The sequence below is a fragment of the Castor canadensis genome, chromosome 10 (assembly GCF_047511655.1).
Source record: "Castor canadensis chromosome 10, mCasCan1.hap1v2, whole genome shotgun sequence".
NCBI lineage: Eukaryota > Metazoa > Chordata > Mammalia > Rodentia > Castoridae > Castor > Castor canadensis.
The window spans coordinates 54,306-75,694 of record NC_133395.1 but is presented as its reverse complement, the minus strand read 5'-3'; the positions used below and the strand labels follow the sequence as shown (position 1 = coordinate 75,694).

Genomic DNA, 21,389 nt, shown 5'->3' with positions numbered 1-21,389 from the left:
TTTGTCATTGTTTTGTCTACCCCCACCGCAGTTAAAGTAGCAGAGATCGTTCCTGGATCCACCACAGCAAAGTGGAGCCAGCTTCCCTCTAATGGGAGTGCATCCCTGACCCAGCCTCATCATGCAAGATCACCCTTCATAACACCCATACCCTTCCCCTACAGGACCCTTCTTCCCAGGAGACAACAGAAGACCACAGACAATGAGATGTTAGCCCTGCTGTAGTTACTCTGGAAGCTGAATAGTCTACGCACAGCAGAAGCTTGAGGAGTCACCCATCTCACCTTTGGGGATGAGTCCCTTCCATACTTTCTTTTTGCTAATCTTGGTCAGCATTCTACCTGGGGACCACCAGGCCTTGACTTGACTCATGTATATGCACTACCCGAGTGGGAAGTGTTGTTACCAAAATTCTGGTTTTCCATACATATTATTCTTGTGCAGGCACAGTTGTTGGGTCATGTTCCCACAACCATACCACCTACTCAATGTGCTCTCATTACAGTCAGAATATCTGTTTTAACCCCATCTATTGCCCATAGGAGCAATGGCTAGAGGTCCAAAACTTCACCAGCACTGGGGAGCTTATTAGCCAGACACATGTTTACAACCCCAAAAGGCCAGTGTCTATATACTTTGATGTGTGTGCGGTAATAGCTAAAAACTCCATCTATTGACCTCAGGATATTAGAAACACCTGCAGAGGCCTGGCCTGGGAGAAAACTTACATGTTGAATGATAAGTATATGTGCCAGGAAGACAACTCTTGTCCATGTATTGACGCAAGCTGGAACTGCTGCCCATACTGGAGTTGTGTTTCATGGGCTACCTGGCAAAAGACAGAACCCTCCACCCTCCTTCAACAAGGAGTAGCAACCTCTAACTGCTCCCTTGGCACCTGTAACCCTGTAAATTTTACTATACTTAAGCCCTCAGATTGGGCACAGAAACATAAGATTGGTATAATGATAAATGGAAAGGGGCTTGATCCGGGACTCTACTGCACCTCAAATTAGTAACTATTACCCATGAGAGCTCCTCATACCAGGTCTTTCACTCCTTCTACGAGAAGATGTAAAGTGAGTTTCCCATCTCAGTTAAACCAAAAACCTGTTTCTCTCACTAGCTGAGTCCATAACCCAAACTCTAAATGTAACTTCACATTTTGTTTGTGGATGAACAAATATGGGAGACCATTGGCCATAGGAAGCAAGAGAACAAAACCCACAGGAGCCCTTTAATAAAACTGCTCTCCCTAGCCACGGGGAGAGCACTCAGAGCCTAAAAACCTCTATTATCAGGAATTACTGTATCTCCTTTCCGAAAGACCAATTCTCCACCCTGGTAGGGAACTTGATCTACTTGAAACAAAAGTTTTACAATGATACTGCTCAAGGTGACTCAGTGGTGGTGGTGGTGGTGGGGGCTCCCAATTACACAGAGCCACAACCTCACCTGCTGGCTAACTTCCCTAAACTTGCAATAGCATGGAATAATCTGACCGTGGGCATAGAGTGGTGGGCGCCTAAGGGGCTATATTGGATCTGTGGGGAACGAGCTTACACAATCCTTCCCAACGACTGGTTCGGGTCCTGTGTTCTGGGCACCACTGGCCTTCTTTCTTCTTGCTCCCCTTTAGACAAGGTGAAAAATTAGGAGTCTCCATTTATGAAGAAAGGGTAAACAGGAAAAAGCAAGATGCCCTACAAACAGGGGACTGGAAGGACAATGAATGGCTTCCAGAGTGGATCATTCAATATTATGGTCCTGCTACATGAGCAGAAGATGGCTCCTGGGGCTATCGCACCCCAATCTATATGCTCAGCCGCATCATCGGGCTTCAGTCAGTGGCCGAAATTCTAACTAATGAAACAGCTAAAATCCTCAACGTGTTAGCAAAACAACAAACTAAAATACGCAGCACCATCTACCAAAACTGTTTGGCTTTGGACTATTTGCTAGCCTCAGAGGGCAGCGTATGTGGAAAGTTCAATCTGAGTAACTGCTGTTTACAATTGATGATGATGAAAAGGTAATTGAAGAGATTACTGACAAGATGAAAAAGTTTGCCCATGTCCCTGTGCAGACCTGGAAGGGATGGAGTCCCTGATAAGTACAGCCTCTTCTGCAGCCTAAGCCACAGCTGGTTTCACTCCTTGCAAAACAAAGCCCACCGTTCCTTATCTCCCACCCCTTTACTTTGCCCGCCCCTAGACCTTGCTTCAGCAGCTGGTCTCATCCCTTGCCGATCAAAGCCCAATGTCCCTTATCTCCCGCCACCTCCTTTTGCCTGCCCCTAGACCTTGCTCCTGCAGCTGGTCTCTTCTTTTGCAGATCAAAGACCATCTCTTGCCCTTGCTTTCTCCCAAATGCTACTTACGATCAGACTGGCTGAGAGAAGCTGCTGTGCCTTTTTCTGGAGGCCAGCCAGCGTGCTTATTAAACTTTTGGGCATGAGATAACTCTTGTAAGCCTCCTTTGTGTGCGGTGTGCGGCGTTTTCCTAACAGTCCCGATGACCTGTTCCAGGCTTTGCCCCTGTTTAGGTCCTAGGTGGGTTCAGGACCTAAACAGGGGCAAAGTTCCCTGTTTTAGGAGCATGCCTGATATTACCCTGCCTAATCCCCCTGGTACTGCTGTCCTTCAAGACCATTATGGAAGCCAGCTGCTCATGTAATGATGCTGTGGAACTGTAAACCCCTAGATCAAGATGAATCTCTTTGACCCAGAGGTGGGTCAAGCATCAAAGGGGGGAATGTGGCAGGAAGGGGGGGGGGATATGGAGATAATGAGAGAGAAAGAGTGCAATAGTGAAACAAAAATAACAGATTTAAGGAATGTCACCTGGAGTGAGACCAGAGAAGGGTCACCTTGCACCAGAGGTTAAAATGGCCAATGAAATAGTATGTGACCATGTATGGGACAAGCTGTACCCGCTCCCCCATTTCTGTAACCTGCTCTAAATGGTATATAAGGAAATTCCCCTTTGTTCTTGGGGCTCAGCCTTGGATTGCAAATCCGCTGATTCGCCGCTGGCCTGCTTAATAAACTTGCTTCAGGAAAGCTTTGGCGCCCCGTCTCTCTGTTTGAGTGTTCCTGCAACAATACATACATCCATAGGATGGACTGTCATTCAGCTTTAAAAAGGAAAGGCATTCCGGCTGGGTCTGGTAGTGCACGTCTGTAATCCCATGCCAGCCCAGCAAAAGTTAGTGAGACCCTGTCTTAAGGCACAGCTGGGCTTGTGGTGCGCGCGGGGCCAGCGGTGGCAAAAAGAGAGATCCAATTTTAAAAACGCAGGGAAAAGCTGGAGCGACTGTCTAGCAAGTACAAGGCCCTGAGTTCCAACCCCCGGACCGGGAAATTGTACAACATGTATAACACCGACAAACTCGCAGGCCACTGTGTTAGATGAAATGTCAGTCCCCAGTGGCACAGGAGGGGTTTAGTAGGTGGGTTTCAGCTTTGCAGGTGGAGAGTTGTGGAGAGGAACCATGGTGACTGCTGCATGTCCCTGAAGGCACTCAATTCCAGCGAAGCGTGCACACGGAAGAAGTCTGGGAGTCTTTGCGCAGTTTACAATAAAAAGTTGAAAAACTTTGGAGCTGCGCACACAGCTCGGCGCTCACGAAAGCGGACCCCGCTCAGGCCCTTCCCGCCCGCCCACCCGAGAACCGGAACTTTCCGCGCCAGCAGCCGCGAGGAGGGCGGGGGAGGGCGCGAGAGCGTACTTCCGGGGCGGGCGCGCGGCACTTCCGGGCCGGCCTTGCGTCCCGCCGCCATTCGGGTGGCCGCGCGCAGGCCCCGCAGCTGCTGCTGCCCGGGGGTCCTCGCCGCCCTGGCCTGGACGCGGCGCCGGACGGTGAGGAGCGGCGGGCGGGCCGGGTGGGGCGGCGGACACGGCTTCTCTGTGCGCGGTCTTGCTCCCGCGCGAACCGCGGCTCCTTCCGCTCCTTGCACCTCGCTTCTCGCGGGGGAGGGGGTCGTGGCTGTGGAATCTGCCGAGGCTGCTGTCCGGAGTCCAGGGGCCGCAGCCGCAACGGGGCCCCCTCTAGTGGGCTGACGCGGGCGGATGGCCGCGGGCGGTCCTAGCGGGACCTGGGGAGCGGCGCCCAGCCAAGAAAGGGCCGGAGGCGGTGCCAAGAGGGGGAGGGCGGGGCTCCCGCTGCTCGCCTGTGCGGGTGGTGTCCCCCAATGAAGTTAGGCGCACCCCGTGACCCTGTGCCTAGGTGAAAGCATCAGAGGTTGTGAGGAACGCGAGACACTTTTAGGGAGTACACATTCCGTGGACGCCGAGTGGTATGCACACGACACGACACATATCCGAGCCCACGGACTGTAAGTCGTGGCCATGTGCCTAGTGCCCTTCCGACCGCCGGCTCCGGTCTGTCACCCTGGCTGCTAGGGAGGCGCCGTTAGGTGACCCCAGCTCATCAGTAAAGGCTGGGCGCGGTGGGCCACATATGCGAGACCCTGTTGTTAAACTAAAGCAAAAAAGGGGCGGGGGCGTGGCTCAAGCATTAGAGGCGTGCCTCTCATGGAGGCCCTGAGTTCAGACCTTAGTACCGCCTTGGCCCAGAAAACAAAACAATATGCAAATACCCACCACTAATTAATGCAACGATTAACAGGAGAAATGAAGGGGGATGTAACGGTTCATGGGAATTTTGTGCAATTTTTCTTTAAAATAAAGCCATTTAAAAATAATATTGTATTAACTTTAAAAACCAGCTAGGGGTGAAGAACAAGGGTAGTAAGTATACAGAATAGTTAGCTTTAACCATTCTCTACATCTTGGATTTTGGTGTAAAAAGGTGTACATCAAAAAAATTTTTTTTGTGTGTATGGCGGTATTGGGGGTTTAACTCGGCCTTGAGCTTGCTAGGCAGGTGCTCTGCCACATGAGCCACTTCACTAACTCTCAAAATGTATTTTAAAAGATGATTAGTAGTATTGGATGGGAATAGATGTGGTACAATATAGCATAGGGCTGCATTGAAGCTACTCGTGATGGGCTGACAGCGCCAAGGATTAGAATTTAAAATGCAAGATGCAGTCTACAGTGGCAAAAAGAATGAAATTTCCATTAATCTGGATGATTTAGAGTTATTTTTATAGTTAGGAGCTCTGAAATTTTGAAAAGCATTTTTCTACACGTTAAAGCTGGAAGGAATCTCAGCTCTGTAGCCCTGCCTAGAAGCTGGATCCTGGACTGAGGTCTGTAAAGGACCCATGGATTGTTCAGACAGACATGGTGGGGAAGAGCATTGTGTTTCAGCAGAGAATCAGACCTAATTTTTGTTGTGATCTTTGACACGTTATTTCTCTTCCTCAACATTCGTTTTCTCAATTGTAAAATAAAAAGGTTTGACTCAAGTCCTCTGACGACCCTTTTGGTCCAGTACTGACTTCTCATGGGGTCTTCCTGACAAATCATCTTGTTCCATGTCCTGCTGGAGCATTTTGCAAAACTGTTGAGCTGGATTTTGTTCTGCTGTCTTCTACTTACTGCTTCTAGAATATAATTTTTCCCTTGTGAAGTTAAGTGTCTGTGCTCACAAATGACTTTTTTTTTTTTTTTTTTGGCATTACTGGGGTTTGAACTCAGGGCCCATACCTTGAGCTACTCCACCAGCCCTTGTTTTTGTGGTGGTTTTTTTCAAGATAGGGTCTAACAAACTATTTGCCTGGACTGGCTTTGAACCTCGATCCTCCTGAGAAGTTAGGATTATAGGTGTGAGCCACCAGCGACTCGTTTTTTAATTCTCCCTGCCATTGTGTTCTGCCTTTTGTTTGTTCCCTAGTTTGTCCCAAGATGCTTTTTAAAGTGTCTTTTCTGCCCACAGCTGGAGATAGTATCTGGAGACTGGGATACCCTACCCAGTGCAGAATGTCGGACACACATTCCTGTTTTATACCATTGATATGTGGATTCTAAATGGTTGATAGGGTTCATCTTGTTACTTTTGGCCACTTTATACTGGCTTTTCCAGATTTTACTGCATTTATAATGTTCTAGAAAGAACTTTCTTTTCTGCCCTTTGTCAGAGGCTGGTCATTTGCAGGCCATTCACTGTCAGCCTTGTTTCCTCAACTATAAGTTGGAGTTTTAAAGTAGATGATCCTTTAGATGGGTGCTCAGGTCTCCTCTAGTTTTTAAAGTCTGTGAGTCTAAGGTTGAGTTTCCAGTCTTCATGAGAGTGTTAGGATTGAGTGAATGTTTTATGAACATACTCTGTGTACCAAGGATGTTACAAGGGTTACAGCCATGAATAAATTGATCATCCCTGCTCTCTGAGCTATGGTCTGGTGAGGAGTCAGGCTGGAGTGCTAGGGGGTGGAAGTGTGCATATGGCTGGCATCAGAGACTGGGAGAGGGAAAATGACCTGTGCTTAAAAAGATGAACTGTCTGAAGGATGAAGGATTTGCCTGATGGCTGGGTAGCATGTGGAATGTAAAAGAGAGGGAATATCTTGTGGAAAGGCCCAGCTTGTAGAGTCAGGGAATTACATGTGGTCAGCACTTTGAGAATGCAGATGGTCAGAACCAGACTGAAGAGCTTTGTATGTCATGTTCAAATGTTACACTGCAGGTGTCCGGGAAACTTCTAGGAAATGTGAGCAGGTAAGTTACATCTGACTTTTGGGTTTCGGAGAGGACTCTGATAGCACCATCTGTGGGTAGGTGGGGAGGTCTGGTGTCAGTATTAAAGCTTAGCAGGGGTAGGGAATGGAGAAGGGGCTGATGGTGTGCCAGAATATACTGGTAGCAATTATATATGCATGGCCAGTTTATCCTGTTGTGTTCTTGTGAATAAACTCACCTAAACCATGTGCACACAGGGAAAGAAGGGGGCAGAAGCTACTGAAGCAGGTCCTTCCTTTCCTCCCTGGGTCCAAACACTACCATCCCACTTCCTGCCAGAGTCCTCTTCCTTTTGACTCTTGGTCCTGTCTATTGTGTTGCTTCTTTCACCACTGCTTGTCAATAACATTTATAATAAACAAAATGTCAGCTGTTTTTACAGTGCAGTTGCACTGGCAGTTGTCTGAGTGCTTGTCAAAAATGAGGTCATGCAGAGTGCCTGCCTAGCAAGCATGAGGTCCTGAGTTCAACCTCCCCCCCATCACCAAAAAACAAACAAAAATGCGGTCACTTTGGGTACCAATGGCTCACACCTGTAACCTTAGCTTCTTGGGGGGCTGAGATTCTGAGTTTCAGAAGGATTGTGGTTTGGGGCCAGCCTTGGCAAATAGTTCCTGAGACCACCATTTCCAAAATAACCAGAGCAAAATGGGCTGGAGGTATGGCTCAAGCAGTAGAGTGTCTGCTTTGCAATCGTGAAGCCCTGAGTTTAAACCCCAGTCTCCCCTCCACCAACCCCCCCCCCTTTACAGAAATTGAAGTTATGGTGAGTTTGAGAAAGGTCTGGCTGGCATCTTTATTTATTTGGTAAGGGCTTACTTATCTGGTGAGACAAATCACTAGGCTCTTCTCTGGCTGAGGATTCAGTCTTATCAATTATTCTGTCTTAAAAGTCTGTGGTCTCAGCCTTACCAAAAAGCTGAGGGAACTGCTTTTATTTTTGTGGTGCTGGGGTTTGAACTCAGGGCCTTCACCTTGAGCCACTCCACCAGCTCTTTTTTGTGTCTCAGACTATTTTCCTCGGCTGACTTCAAACTATGATCTTCCTGATCTCTGCTTCTTGGATTACAAGAAGAAGTTAGGATTACAGGCATGAGCCACTGGCACTTGGCACAATCCATTTATTAAGTGAATGAATTAAATGCTTAATATTAGGATAGGTACAACATTACGAGAAATGTTAACATTAAATCAAGCCAGTATTCGGTTAATAAAGTTTATCTTTTTGTAGCTAGATTTCATTGTTGAATGCTTTTCTGGGAGGATTTGAAGTGTCTTGCCCAGCCTTAAATAACCTACATGTAATCTTGGTATTCACTTATCTTTGTGTGCTGACGACTTCGTGATTCAGGGTTTTAGGGCCAAAGTGTAGAGTGTCAGTGTCAATAGGTAATTCTGGGGTCTCACCTAGGTCACTGAGTTCTACAACCTGGACTGGAGAAGTAAATTCATTTAACTGCTCTGAATCTCAGTTTCTTCATCTATAAATGAAAAACGATAAGTAATAGTGCTAGAGGATTAAATGAGATGGTCTATATGAAACTCCTAGTAGAGTGCCTGGGACTCTGTTCAGATTCATTTTCCATCCCCTTCTCTTGTAAATCTTAGAGATATCTAATAAAGCATATGCTATTCTAGACTAAGTTTGCAGTCATAGCATGGACTAGGACAACATTTTATTCAAAATCATGATCTACAAATATAACTTATTTCTGCCTTGTTGCAGCACAACATTTCTACCTAAAGTGCACAGTGTGTGTTGTGACAGAGAAGATGGAGGTGTTGCAGGAAGTGCGTAGGCCCTCAGCCCGCCTGCAGTGTGACCACTGTGGGTTCAGGGGCACCGACTATGAGAGTGTGCAGATCCACATGGGCACCATGCACCCAGAGTTCTGTGACCACATGGATGCTGGGGGGCTAGGGAAGATGATATTTTACCAGAAAAGCGCGAAACTCTTCCACTGCCACAAGTGCTTCTTCACCAGCAAGATGTACTCTAATGTGTACTATCACATCACGTCCAAACATGCAGCCCCAGAGAAGTGGACTGATCACCCAAAAAGCCAGTTAAACAAAGAGGCAGATCCTGTGGAAAGCCCTTCTCCTGAACACCAGAATACACCTTCTAGCCCAGTAGAACCAAGGCCTGTCCCTGCCCTCCCCGTAGAAGCACAGAAACTTGGCCCAGGTTTGTCTCCAGAGTCACCAAAACCTGTCCCTCCTGTTCCCCTGGATCCTCAGAAGCTGGGCCCTGTTGTCCCTCCTGAGCCACCAAAAACTCCTGTTCCTTCTCCTGAACTTCCAAAACCAGCTCCTTTGGTTTGTGATCCACAGAAGTCTGCCTCCGTCCCTTCTCCAGAACCTCAGAAGCCTGCTTCCATATCTCCTGAGCCAGTGAAAGTTGCTCTTGTGAGCCCCAAGCCGCAGAAGCACTCTCCCTTTACAGACACAGGGGGTCCCCCTTCAGCCTCTTCCCCAGAGTCACCGGTTCTGGCTACTTCCCCTGAGCCTTGGGGGCCATCACCAACTGCATCTCCAGAGTCTCGGAAGCCAGCCCGGACTGCCTCCCCTGAGCCAAGAAAGCCATCCCCATCAGAATCTCCTGAACCTTGGAAGACATTCCCTGCCATCTCCCCAGAGCCCCGGAGACCAGCCCCAGCTGGGTCACCAGGATCCTGGAAGCCAGGGCCACCTGGGTCCCCTAGGCCTTGGAAATCCAGTCCTTCTGCATCATCAGGACCTTGGAAGCCATCTAAGCCTGCTCCATCTGTGTCTCCCGGACCTTGGAAGCCAATTCCTTCTATATCACCAGGCCCTTGGAAACCAACTCCACCTGTGTCCCCTGCATCCTGGAAGTCTTCAGTCTCACCTGGTTCCTGGAAAACTCCCCCCACATCTCCAGAGTCGTGGAAGTCTGGCCCGCCAGAGCTTCGAAAGACTGCTCCCACTTTGTCACCTGAGCACTGGAAGGCAGTTCCCCCTGTGTCTCCCGAGCTTCGCAGGCCAGGCCCACCACTCTCCCCAGATATCCGAAGCCCAGCGGGTTCTCCAGAGCTCAGGAAACCCTCAGGGTCACCAGACCTCTGGAAGCTTTCTCCTGACCAGAGGAAAACCTCTGCATCACTTGATTTTTCTGAGGCTCAGAAAAGTTCCCGTGGTGGTTCTCCTGATCTCTGGAAGTCTTCCTTTATGATGGAACCTCAGAAATCTTCTGTCTTCCCTGAGGCACGGAAATCGGGTCCTTCTGGGTCATCTGAGTCCCCCAAAGTGGCCTCAGATGTCTGGAAGCCTGTCCTCTCTATCGATGCTGAGCCTAGAAAGTCCACGCTGTTTCCTGAGTCCACCAAAGCAGTCCCTCCTGTTTCCCCAGAACCACGGAAACGTGTGCTTTTCCCTGAGTCCCGGAAGCACACGCTTTTCCCTGAGCTCCCCAAAGCACCCATGCTCTCAGAGGCTCAGAAGGCAGCAGAGCTTGGAGATGAACTGCAGCTGGATGCCAGAGATGAGGAAAGGGGAGACACTTTGGTTCCGGAAGAGCTGCTGGCCACACCTAAGAAACTCCTGGAAGATGCTTTAAGTCCTTCTTCCAAGAAGCTCAAGAAGGACAGCCAAGAGAACTCGGATGCTGAACTTAGTAGTAGTGAGTACATCAGATCAGATTTGGACACCATTGACCTGAAGGGCCAAGAGTCAAGCAGTGATCAAGAACAGGTGGATGTGGAATCTCTGGATTTTAGCAAAGAGAGCAAAATGGACATGACCAGTCCAGAGCAATCCAAAAACGTGCTGCAGTTCACTGAAGAAAAAGAAGCATTTATCTCTGAAGAGGAGATTGCAAAATACATGAAGCGAGGAAAGGGAAAGTATTATTGCAAAATTTGTTGCTGTCGTGCTATGAAAAAAGGTGCAGTTTTGCATCATTTGGTCAATAAGCACAATGTCCATAGTCCATACAAGTGCACAATTTGTGGGAAGGCATTTCTTTTGGAATCTCTCCTTAAAAATCACGTAGCAGCCCATGGGCAGAGTTTACTTAAATGTCCACGCTGTAATTTTGAGTCAAATTTCCCAAGAGGCTTTAAGAAGCATTTAACGCATTGTCAAAGCCGGCATAACGAGGAGGCAAATAAGAAGCTGATGGAAGCCCTCGAGTCCCCATTGGAGGAGCAGCCAATCTGATTTTCAAGCACAGAGTGAGTACTTGCTCTGCTGCAGAGTTGTTTGCTGACATTGTAGCTTGTTCCGTAGCCTAGTTGGATCAGTAGATGGTGATGTGTATGGTGTACTGTGTTTAAATTGTTTCACTAGTGTTACAAAGGAAGCATTTGGTTATTTGTTCATGGTCTCTTTTTTGGCTACCTTATAAGTCAACACATTTTTACTGTGTATTTCAGATGAATAAAACTTCTGTTTTTTTAAAAGTATATTTGAATAGTAATACAAAGGGGTAGGCATTCTATTTAGTAAACAGAGCAAGTTCTAAACACCTAGTTAAAACATATCTTTGTGTGTTATGTAAAACTGATTTCAGATAAAAGAAATTTTCAGTGGAGGACTTCCTAGCATGCTCGAGGCCCTGGGTTCAATCCCCAATATCTTTAAAAAAAAAAAAAAAAATTAAGTGGAATGTTTAAGAATTAGGTGTGAAAAATAAATTTGAGAAAAAAGTTGTTCCTTAAATGTATTTTCAAATCATGAGTTATTTTCTATTTGATCATGTAAAATTAGTTTATAAATCTAACAGTTTCTAGATGTTTATTAACTTTTATGTCATAGAAAGTTGGGAGTCTCAGGGTGGCTGATTTTTCTGCTAACAGGGAAAGTTGAGTAAGTCTTTAAAGCAGGAGGCTAAGAGAGTGATAGTGTAGTGGGGTTGCTCTTTTCCTTAGTTATTCCAGGGGAGTCTTCCGTGTGGTGTCTTGCTCTTCACTTCCCTGCCAGCTCACACTAACAGATGATCCTTAATTGCCAAATGTGTTGCAGAGTTTGAAACTCCTCCGCCTGGGCCTTACGTGCCCCCCTGTTGGTGCTTAAGACCAGGGTAATGGGTAGAAGCTGAAAGTCTTCCAGATTCACAGCAAAATGTTTTATAAGCAGAGCTCGGCATGGTGGGGTACACTTGGAATCCCAGCTACTCAGGAGGCTGAGGCAGGACGATTGTTTGAGCCCAGGAGCCGAAGACCAGCCTAGGTACCATAGTGAAATGTTAGAGAGAGAGAGAGAGAGAGAGAGAGAGAAAGAGACAGAAGAAAAAAATGTAAATACATTTTTGAGAAATACTTCAGTTTTGTTACTGTAAATACCTCATGCCTGTTCATGGGTTATTTTATTCCAAGATATTTTGTCAAATGTGTATCAACAAATTAAAAAAGGCTTTCATGCCACCAGTGTCTTCATGGGTGTTTTCTTTTGTGTAATTGTGTTAATCAGACCATCATTGCTCTTACAAATACCTGGGAGAAACAGTTTAATGGTTTATTTTAGCTCACGGTTTTAGATTTCAGTCCATAGTCAACTTACACCATTAGTTTTAGGGCCTTAGCAAGGCAGAAGCATCCTGGAGGAAGGACTTGCTAGAGGAAAGCCTCCAGTAGCCAGAAAGCAAAGAGGAGTGACAGCCAGGACCAAGATACACCCTCAAAGGCACGCCTTTAGCAACAACTCACTTTCTCCCACAGTCCCACCACCTCCCTGTAGTCTGTACATATAGGGGTAGATTAAATCATTGACCAGGCAGGGCCCTCATGATCCAATTGCAATGCCCAGAGACAATGACATTGGCTTTACTAACCTCATCCAATCAAGTTGACAAGATTAACTGTCAGTAATTTTTGCTGTGAGATCCAAGTTCCATTTTTCTTTTCTGCTTCCACTTGTTTTCAACATGCTAGTTTTCCTATATTGAGCAGCATTTTCTAAGCTGTTTTTTTTTTTTTTTTTGAATTCTCTGGTTATGCACTGTGTGATTGGCACTCTGGGACATTTCTTGGTGCCCAGTAGCTTGGAAAGGTTGCTTGAGCCCAGTGGTTACTTGTGTCGCCTGCCTCACTGCAAGTGTGAAGGGAATTTTTGCCTAGCCAGGACTGAGACAATGGGTCTAATTTAGCTTTAACCCTGTTTGGTTAAACCCTTGCTCTGGTCTCACCCACTCTTTTAGAGCTTAGCAACCTTTGAAAAGTAGCATCTCTCATTAGTGTGACCAACTCAGGACATTTTCATTTTCTTCCTCTGTAATAAAGACTTTCTAATGAACTCGACCCAGTGTTTTCATATAATACAAAAGTGAGTGGAAAACTGTACCGTGTTTTATTCCAGTAGGATGGACTCAATGCCATTGTATCAAATGACCATTTTAATTTTATTCTACTACTCCTACATTGTGATCTCACTGTAGCAGATACTGCTGTTGTTCTAATGCTGGTGTGAATTCTGTGACTTTGTCTTGAAGACCTAGAGGGATGCTCATGAAATCAGAACTGCAGGCCTTACAAGATGGAGGGCTCCTTTCTAGGTTGAATTACAGCCCCAGATCTGAAAGTTTGTACCTTTCTCAATGTAGTGGTTGCTGTTCATGTTATTTTGATTACATGGTCTATCACTTGTTCATATCACTGATTACCTGGACTTTAGTGTCTTAAACCTACTAGTGTGTTCTCTAACAGTTCATGGACTGCAGTCAGGTATCCCCTTGCTCTTCCCAGCTTCCAGAGGTCCCATGCACCTTGGCTCATCTTTAAGGCTGCAGCTTAGCATTTCTACCCTCTTGCCATTAGCCTCTCATTCTTTGGCTTTGCTTTCCTCCCCTCTCCCACCTTGATTGCTTGGGTCAGTCACTCAGATAACCTAGGACAGTCTCCTGTTCATAGTCTGCCAATTTGCAACCTCAGCACATCCTTTGCCTCACAACTGCTATAGTCACAGGCTCTGGGGATTAGGACCTGGACATCTTTGGGAGTTGTTCTGCCTGCCTCCCCTAGGTAGAAGTTGGGGTGCTGACTTCTTGGCCTGGCTTCACAGCAGTCATGCCATGGAAACCATGGACTTCTTTGGCATTGTGTCTTTCCACTTCCTTTCCTGGTCTAGGCCCTTGTCACTGTGTAGACTGGTGTGATAACTGCTCAGGCTTTACCCTTTTAAGAGTCAACCCAAGTCCATCTACCCTTAACAAAATAAGGTCTTTACACACCAGCTAAAGTAACAGGTCTAGTTACTGCTGTTGGCAAACTACCTTCCTCAAGCAGTCTTCCCACTGAAGACATTTGGGCAGGTTCTCTGTGCTGGGTAACCTGTGGCTCATGCCACAGTAGACTGTGTTAAAAAGGTGGCCAGAGTATAACCCACATTGCTTCAGAAGCCCCTGGTCCCACTTTGGGTCACGTGTGTCTGGTGCACAATTACAATAAATGTAAGTGGTCTATTTACCCCAAGTATGACAAAAGCTGACAAGAGCAATAGAATTACGAGATGCAGCCACCTGCTGCGTACAAAGCCAGATGTTAAATACAAGAAAGATTTAAAAGTAAAAAAGTATCATTCAAAAACCAACCAAAAGGAAGTTGGTTTGTCTTTTTTAACTTCAGAAAAGGAGTCTAGGGAAGGAAGTATACTAGCAATAAAGGGTATTTAATAATGAAGGCAAACCTAACACCTAATAGACGTTGGTTGCTTTGAAGTATATCCAGCAGAAGTTGAAAAGAAGTAATCCACAAACAGTTGGAAAATAATTTGCCTCTCAGATAAGAGAAGTATATAGATAGCAGTGATAACAAGATTTGAACCACCTTGTTAGGCAACTCTATAATAGTCTATCCAAAATTGCAGAATAGGCACATACTCCAAGTGCACAGGGACATCAATAAAAGTAGGACATATTCTGGGCCTTAAGATGCAATCAAACTACCAAGGACTGAAATAATGTGTATGAATTCTTATTGTGGAATCAAAAATTAATGAAAACAATTCAAATGCCTAGAGATTAAATGGCACCCTTCTAAAAGAAAATGCAGAGTGGAAATTAGAACTCATTTTGCATCAAGTGATGGAGGATCTAATAATTGGAATGCAGCTGAGGCCATAGTAGAGCAAAATTAGAGCAAGGAAATGAAAGATTTGGGTTTATGCAATGCAGAGAGGAAATTTGAATGCTATAAGCATCCCAGAGAAATAGCTGCATGATGGAATAGCAGCCACTGAAAGCTGAGACCAGGTGTGTGTGGCTGAAAGTGGAAAATTGCAGCACAGTTGGATACAGGCATTAAAAGTGTGGTGTCAGGCCCTGATGACTAGGGGAGATTATTGTCAGTTTTTGCTGCTATACAGAAAACCACAGGCTGGGTGGCTTAAACAGCAAATTATTTCTGTAGACTGAGAAGTAAAGGCCAAGGTGCTGGCTGAGCCACTTCCTTGAGAGGACCCTCTTTCTTCTTTGGGAAGGAATGCCTTCTTGCTGTATCCTCATGTGGCAGAGAAAGCTTCTGTCTTAGAGAATACGTAATACAAACTGAATGTTGGTAGAAATATGGACTCTGGGGCTGGGCTTGGTTCAAGTTGTAGAGAGCTTGCCTGGCAAGCATAAAGCCCTGGGTTCAATCCCCAGTACAACAAAAGAAAAAGAAATCTGCCTCCAGAGCTTAGATATGCAGTTCCAGGGGATCTTCCTTGTCCTATACTCTTGTAACCTAGTCCTCTTGGCCGGATCCTTCTCTATGGCATTTCTTAACTGTAAGAAACTTTTAGCCCCTCACCCCTGCATCCCTCAGAGGTGTGGATGTCTCCGTACTGGACTGCTGAAAATCCTGATGACCACCAATTCTGGTCAGACACCCTGCTCCAAGCAGGTGGGTCTGTTGATTTGTGCAGACTGGAGTACAAACAGGAGCCAGGAGGGAGTTTTTTATGATTTATTACCTATTGCAGCCCTCAGCCAGCCAGCCCCCATTGTCTACCACATCGTGGCCCTTGTTGCCCAGGCTACTCAGTATAGCAGTTTTATACCAGTATAGACAAAGGTAGCATCCAGACAAGTTATTACATGTACCACACATGCAAATCCAGCAATAGTTACATAACTATCTGACCTTGGGTGGTTACCTAGCAACAGTAAATGTGCCTGGGTATGGTGATTAGCTTAATAATCACTTTCCCTACAATAACCATAGCTTATGCTTTTGACAGGCAAATACAAACACCTCTTTTAAGAATACTTTTCTCTAGAAAATTCTCTTGTGTTCCTTCCCAGGAAATTTTTTTTTCTCCCATAGAGGTGAGTTACTTTTGTGTCTTTTTCAACATAGGAACCTTTTGCTTAAAGTCATATAATAGACATTATTTTATGCAGAGTCACATGGTGGCACAGGGCCTCACATGGCAGAGAGAAAGAGGAGAGAGAGGGAGAGAGAGAAAGAGAGTGAATGAGTGTCTTCAGGTGTCTCTCAATATTCATTTATGGGGGTGGGGGCAGGGGGGAGAAATGACCCAAGCCTGTATGCACATATGAATAAAAAAATTAAAAAAAAATTCATTTATGGGGGATCCACTCCATTAACCTTACCTAATGTGAATAACTACCAAAGGAATCTCTTTTAAACGCTATAGTTGGATTAAATTTCCCCCTTTTAAGTCCTTGCAAAAAGAACTGAATTTTGACACATGAAGCTTTGGTGGATATGCTTAAACCTTAGGATCCTAATGTGTCCTGAAATGGGAAATTCAGGCAGAAAATCCAAATTCGATAGCATGGTGGCTGGAAAACTTAAGAGAACCCAAAGCATTTGCTTTTCCAAGTCGAAGATAAGCCAATACTGCAAGCAGTTTATCTGCCAGTAGCTACATACAGGTCATGTTGAGCAAGCATCCAGACGAGAATTGTATGTTCATAGGCACATATAGTCTTTAAGGGGGCTGGCTACCTTGCTGTGTTTTCTGAGGACACAGAGTGGTTTCAGGGCCTCCCTTGATGTCAAGGGTAAAGGGCTCTTGTCATCAGAAGGCTGTTCTGGTGAAGTTTAAGCAGCATCTTTTCATATACTGAACAAGTGACAGATAATTATGAGCTAGAGAGAGTTATAGTTATCCCTAAGTTTTATATTAGTTAGAAACACGATGGTTTTGTGTTCAGAACCACTTTAAATAGAGCAGTACCTTCCATTTATGTTTCTTCAGTCTGATTAAGAATTATTCCCATTTGCCTGGACAGATTTCATATATATGTCATCTTTGATTTTCAAAATTTTAACCTTAAAATATTTAAGTGACAATATTTGTATACATCTATGGGGTATAATATGTTTGAATATATGTATACACTGGAATAACTAAATGAAGATAACTAATATATTCAGCACTTCACATACTTATTTTTATGTGGTTAAAAAGATTTAAAGTTTTCCTCTTAGCAATTTTGAAGTGTACATTACCAACTGTAGTCATCAAGCTGTGTATCATCTCTCAAAAAACACATTTCCCTAGTGTAACTGAAACTTGTACTCTGTCCAACAAATCTCCAGATTCACCATCCCCCCATACTCCGCAACCTCTGGGAATCACCAATGTACTCTGTTTCTACACATTATATATGTTCACATTCTATATGTGTATATGTACATGCTCACCAACACTCACTGTCATTTTATTGAAAATAAGTTCTTTATACTCTAATAATTGTCTCCTTGTCCATCAATTTTAGTTTCATGAATTCCTGTGTTAGCTACTCTTTTCCTTAGTGTGACAAAATATCTGACAGAAACAGCCCAAAGGAGGAAGGATTTCCTTTGGCTGATGGTTTCAGAGATGTTATTCCATCATGGCAAGGAGGACATGACAGAGCATCTGAACACTTGTTCTTACAGTTGTAAACAGGGTCTTGTTCTGTAGCCCAATCTCTGTAGCTCTGTGATCTCAAACTGAAGATCCTTCTGCTGGAGCCTCCTACGTGCTAGGATTGCAATTGTGTACCAGTACACCAAGCTTTATTGTGACTTTCATCTTTCTATAGTTCTCTGATGATTAGCAGTGCCGAGCGCTTTTTCCCATGTACTTGTTGGCCATTTGTATGTCCTTTTTTGAGACATGTCTGTTGAGATCTTTGCCCATTTTAAAATCAGGTTGTCTTCTTGCTATTGAATTGTTGAGCTCATTTATATTTTTGATATAACACCTTAACAGATGCATGAGTTGCAAATATTTTTCTGTAGTTCTGCATGTTGCCTTCCTCTCTAATAATTGATTTCCTTATAAGTTTTAATTTGATGGATACTTATGTTAGTTACTTTTCTTGTCACTGTGACAAAATATTGAAGAAACAATCTAAGGTAGGAAGAATCTTTCTTTGTGGTTTAGCTCATGGTTTCAGAGGTGTCATTCTATCATAGCAGGGAGGATGTGGCAGAGAAGAGCAGTTCACAAAACAGTGGCCAGGAAGCAGAGGAAAAGTCGAATACAGGAAGAGGCCAAGCAAGATACAGACCCTAAGGACATGTCCCCACTGACCCACTTTCTCCAGATAGGTCCCATCTTCTGTCTTTTACCACATTCCAGTAATGTCATCATTTTATGAATTCATCAAGGGATTAATCCATTCCTTAGGTCAGAGTTCTTACGATCTAATTGTCTCTGGAAACACCATCACAAACCCACTCATATCTGTGCTTTACTAATCTCCTAGGTATCTCTCAATCTAATCAAGTTGACAATTAAGATTAATCATGACAATACCATTAGTCTATTTTTGCCTTTACTTTGGGGACCAATGAAAAAAAATTGTGGTTCAGATCAATGTTCTGTTTCCCTGTTTTCTTTACAAGTTTTACAGATCTAGGTCTTATGCTTGTCTCTAACTCATATTGAGTTCATCTTTGTATGTTGCATGAGAAAAGGTTACAGTGTCCTTGCTATCCACTGTTTCCAACAATCTTGTTTGAAAGACTGTTCTTTCCTTTTGGAAAGAACTGGCTCTTGGCACCTTTGTGAAAAACCAACTGAGCATATATTTGTGGGCCATTTTTGGAATTTCTCTCTTGTTCCACTTGTACATGTGTACTGCTCTTGTGCAATACCATGATGTTTTGAGGTCCATAGCTTTTTAATAGATTTTGAGAACACTTAGTGTGATACCTTCAGCTTTGCTCTTTTTGCTCATGATTGTGTTGCTAGTCACTCTTTTGTGGTACAATATGAATTTTTTGATTTTTTTAACCTATATCCAGGAAAAATGCTATTGGAATTTTGAATTTTGAGAGGCATTGTATTGAATCTGTGGATCACTTTGAGTATAATGCACATTTTAATAATATTAAATTCATTCATATATTTATAAAATCATGTCCTCTGAAAAGAAGAGGAACAATTTCTCTTCATTTTTCTGTTTGGATTCCTTTTCTTTTTCTTGCTTCAATGATTGGATTAGGATTTCTTGTATTATGTTGAAGAGAAGTGGTGAGGGTGGGTATCTTTGTCTTATTTCTGATCTTAAAGGAAAAGTTTTCAGATTTTAACCATTGACTATAATGCCAACTGTAGGGTTGGCCTTTATTATGTTGAGTTACATTGCTTGTATACCAAATTTGTTTAGAGTATTTATCATGAAAGGATAATAAATTTTATCCAATGTTTTCTGCATCTATTGAGATGATCATATGGTTTTTAGACCTTTACTGTGTTAATGTACTGATCCCATTTGTTGATTTTCATATATTCAAGCATCACTGCATCCTAGGTATAAATTCCACACGAGCATGTCAATGTTCTGTAAATATGTGGCTAAAATTAGTTTATAATTTTTAGTATTTTGTTTATAATTTTTACATGTATGTTTATCAGGGATATTGGCCTATAATTTTTCTATGTATACCTAATATAAATTTCTTAGAAAAGGAAAAGGAATTGGGAGGGCACATGAAATTTATGACAGTGGGATCTCAAGTTACATTGTAGCAAAACAACTCACCCCAGTTACAAGGTCAGTGGATGAGCTGGAATCTGAGTTTATCAGCTGCCTACTCCCAGTGTGGGCATTTAACCTAAATTTCACTTATCTCTGAGTCTTTGTCCCTACTGACAATTGATAAATCAGTTGCCCCTGACATTTAAGATGATCTGTTATTCTTGGCCCTGAGTGTGTTGCTGGCCTGGTAAGATGAGGGCTTAAGCAAGAAGGATAGATTGCATGCAAAGAGCCTGTGGTTGACCAGGGAGCCATGCCACATGCTCTCTGCAGCTGCCAACCAGGAAGAACTTCCACTTCATCCTGGGTTCTACCCATTCCTGTCTGGCCTTCATTTCTCATACTTACTGAGGTGCTCCATGGACTGGAACCAGACCTCAATTTGCTCTTCCCTCTGACAATTATCTGTGCTTGCTGCCACTTGGAAAAGCTGTACCTGTTGAAAAATTTCAATTTCCTGGGGCAAGAGGACTGACAGGATGCTGACAGAGCTTGTATAGAGAATGTTGTAGGGACCTTGGGGAGGGAAGTGGCAGGGGGCTGGTCTCCAGGACTTTTTTTTTTTTTTCAATTAACTAGACTCTTCTGGAGTTGGGTTCAAAGAGCCCCACTTTCAGGTAGTTATCTTTGATTCTGGTCCCCTACCCACACCCTCCATTGGGATGGGGATATTCTTTCTATGTGTACTAAAGCCTCCTAATAAACCAAAGATGCAGGTGTGGAGCCAGTGAGTCACCAGAATATGGGAGGTCTCTGTCTTCACTTTCTTCATTCACTGGAAGTTGATGCAATGCCTCTGGAAGGCTGAGTGCCAAAGTCCATCAGAAAGGCCCCTGAGTCCATTAATAACCCCCATCCTTGACCCCTGCCCACAGTGCCCAGTATGGTCAGGGGATGTACATGAAAAAGGACTGGGGGCTGGGTCAAGCCTTGGGCTCCAGAGAAGGAGGAAATGGGAATGGAGGCTTGGAGGCCTTAAATCCAAACCTTCTCTGCTGACATACAGGGAAACTGAGGCCTCAGTAATGCTTGACCACATAGGTGCTTTCTGACCTTGGAGAGGCCCAACTTTACTTTCTTCCCTTGGGCACTACCTTGGGGAGAAGCTGAGTCCAGCTCAGCCAGATCCCTGTGCAGCTTTGCATTCAGATAGCCCTGCAGCTTCACTTGGGGAACAGGGACTAGTAGCCTATTAGTAGGGTCTGTCACACATAGCTCAGATGGTCATGCCCTCAGCACACAGGAGTGGCTGTGAAGCTCTCATGAGAGCAGGTTTACCAAGTGCTGAAGCCTAAGGGTTCAGTACAAAGGGCTCTCTCCTCTGAAGTCTCAGGATCCTGGTCCCAAAACCACACAGCCCAAACTCACTCATATCCACATAATCCTTCATCACTGTGTGCATCATGTCTAGGTCAGTGAGAAATGTCCCAAGGTAGGGGATGGCACCCTGTGCCATCAGGATAGTAGTGATGATGGGCACCCATGCCCAGGTGCCCACTCAAGGGCTATTAGATCTACCACCTGAAATTCATCATCATGTTTCCTTGGCCCTCTAACCAGGTCCCCTCTTAGAGTCACAAAGGACCCTTAATTTCTTCTGTTTTCTCACTTTTCTCCTGCAGGCCTCCAAGGATACCAAACACCCCTTAGTTGCCTCCATGGTGATATTTTAACATGTATGAAATGTTTTGTTGTGCACATGTCCACCTTTTCCCCAAATCTACTCTGACTGCAGTTCTCCTGGGCTCTGTTCTCTCTAATGGAGGCAACTTATGCAACATGGTAAAGGAGAGAAGGGCTGGAG

General features: G+C 44.6%; 1 protein-coding gene across 1 annotated transcript; it reads left to right on the top strand.

Annotated features, from left to right (window-relative positions):
* Window positions 1-3,750: 3,750 nt before the first annotated feature.
* On the top strand, window positions 3,751-12,041 carry Champ1 (chromosome alignment maintaining phosphoprotein 1). Its single transcript, XM_020181789.2, has 2 exons — window positions 3,751-3,861; window positions 8,372-12,041. Exon 2 carries the CDS (start codon window positions 8,419-8,421, stop codon window positions 10,822-10,824), a length of 2,406 nt encoding a protein of 801 aa, XP_020037378.1. The 5' UTR covers window positions 3,751-3,861; window positions 8,372-8,418; the 3' UTR covers window positions 10,825-12,041.
* Window positions 12,042-21,389: the final 9,348 nt, after the last annotated feature.

Excerpts from the sequence above, each read along its gene's own strand:
- Champ1 (XM_020181789.2), top strand. The coding sequence starts at position 8,419 with ATGGAGGTGTTGCAGGAAGTGCGTAGGCCCTCAGCCCGCCTGCAGTGT.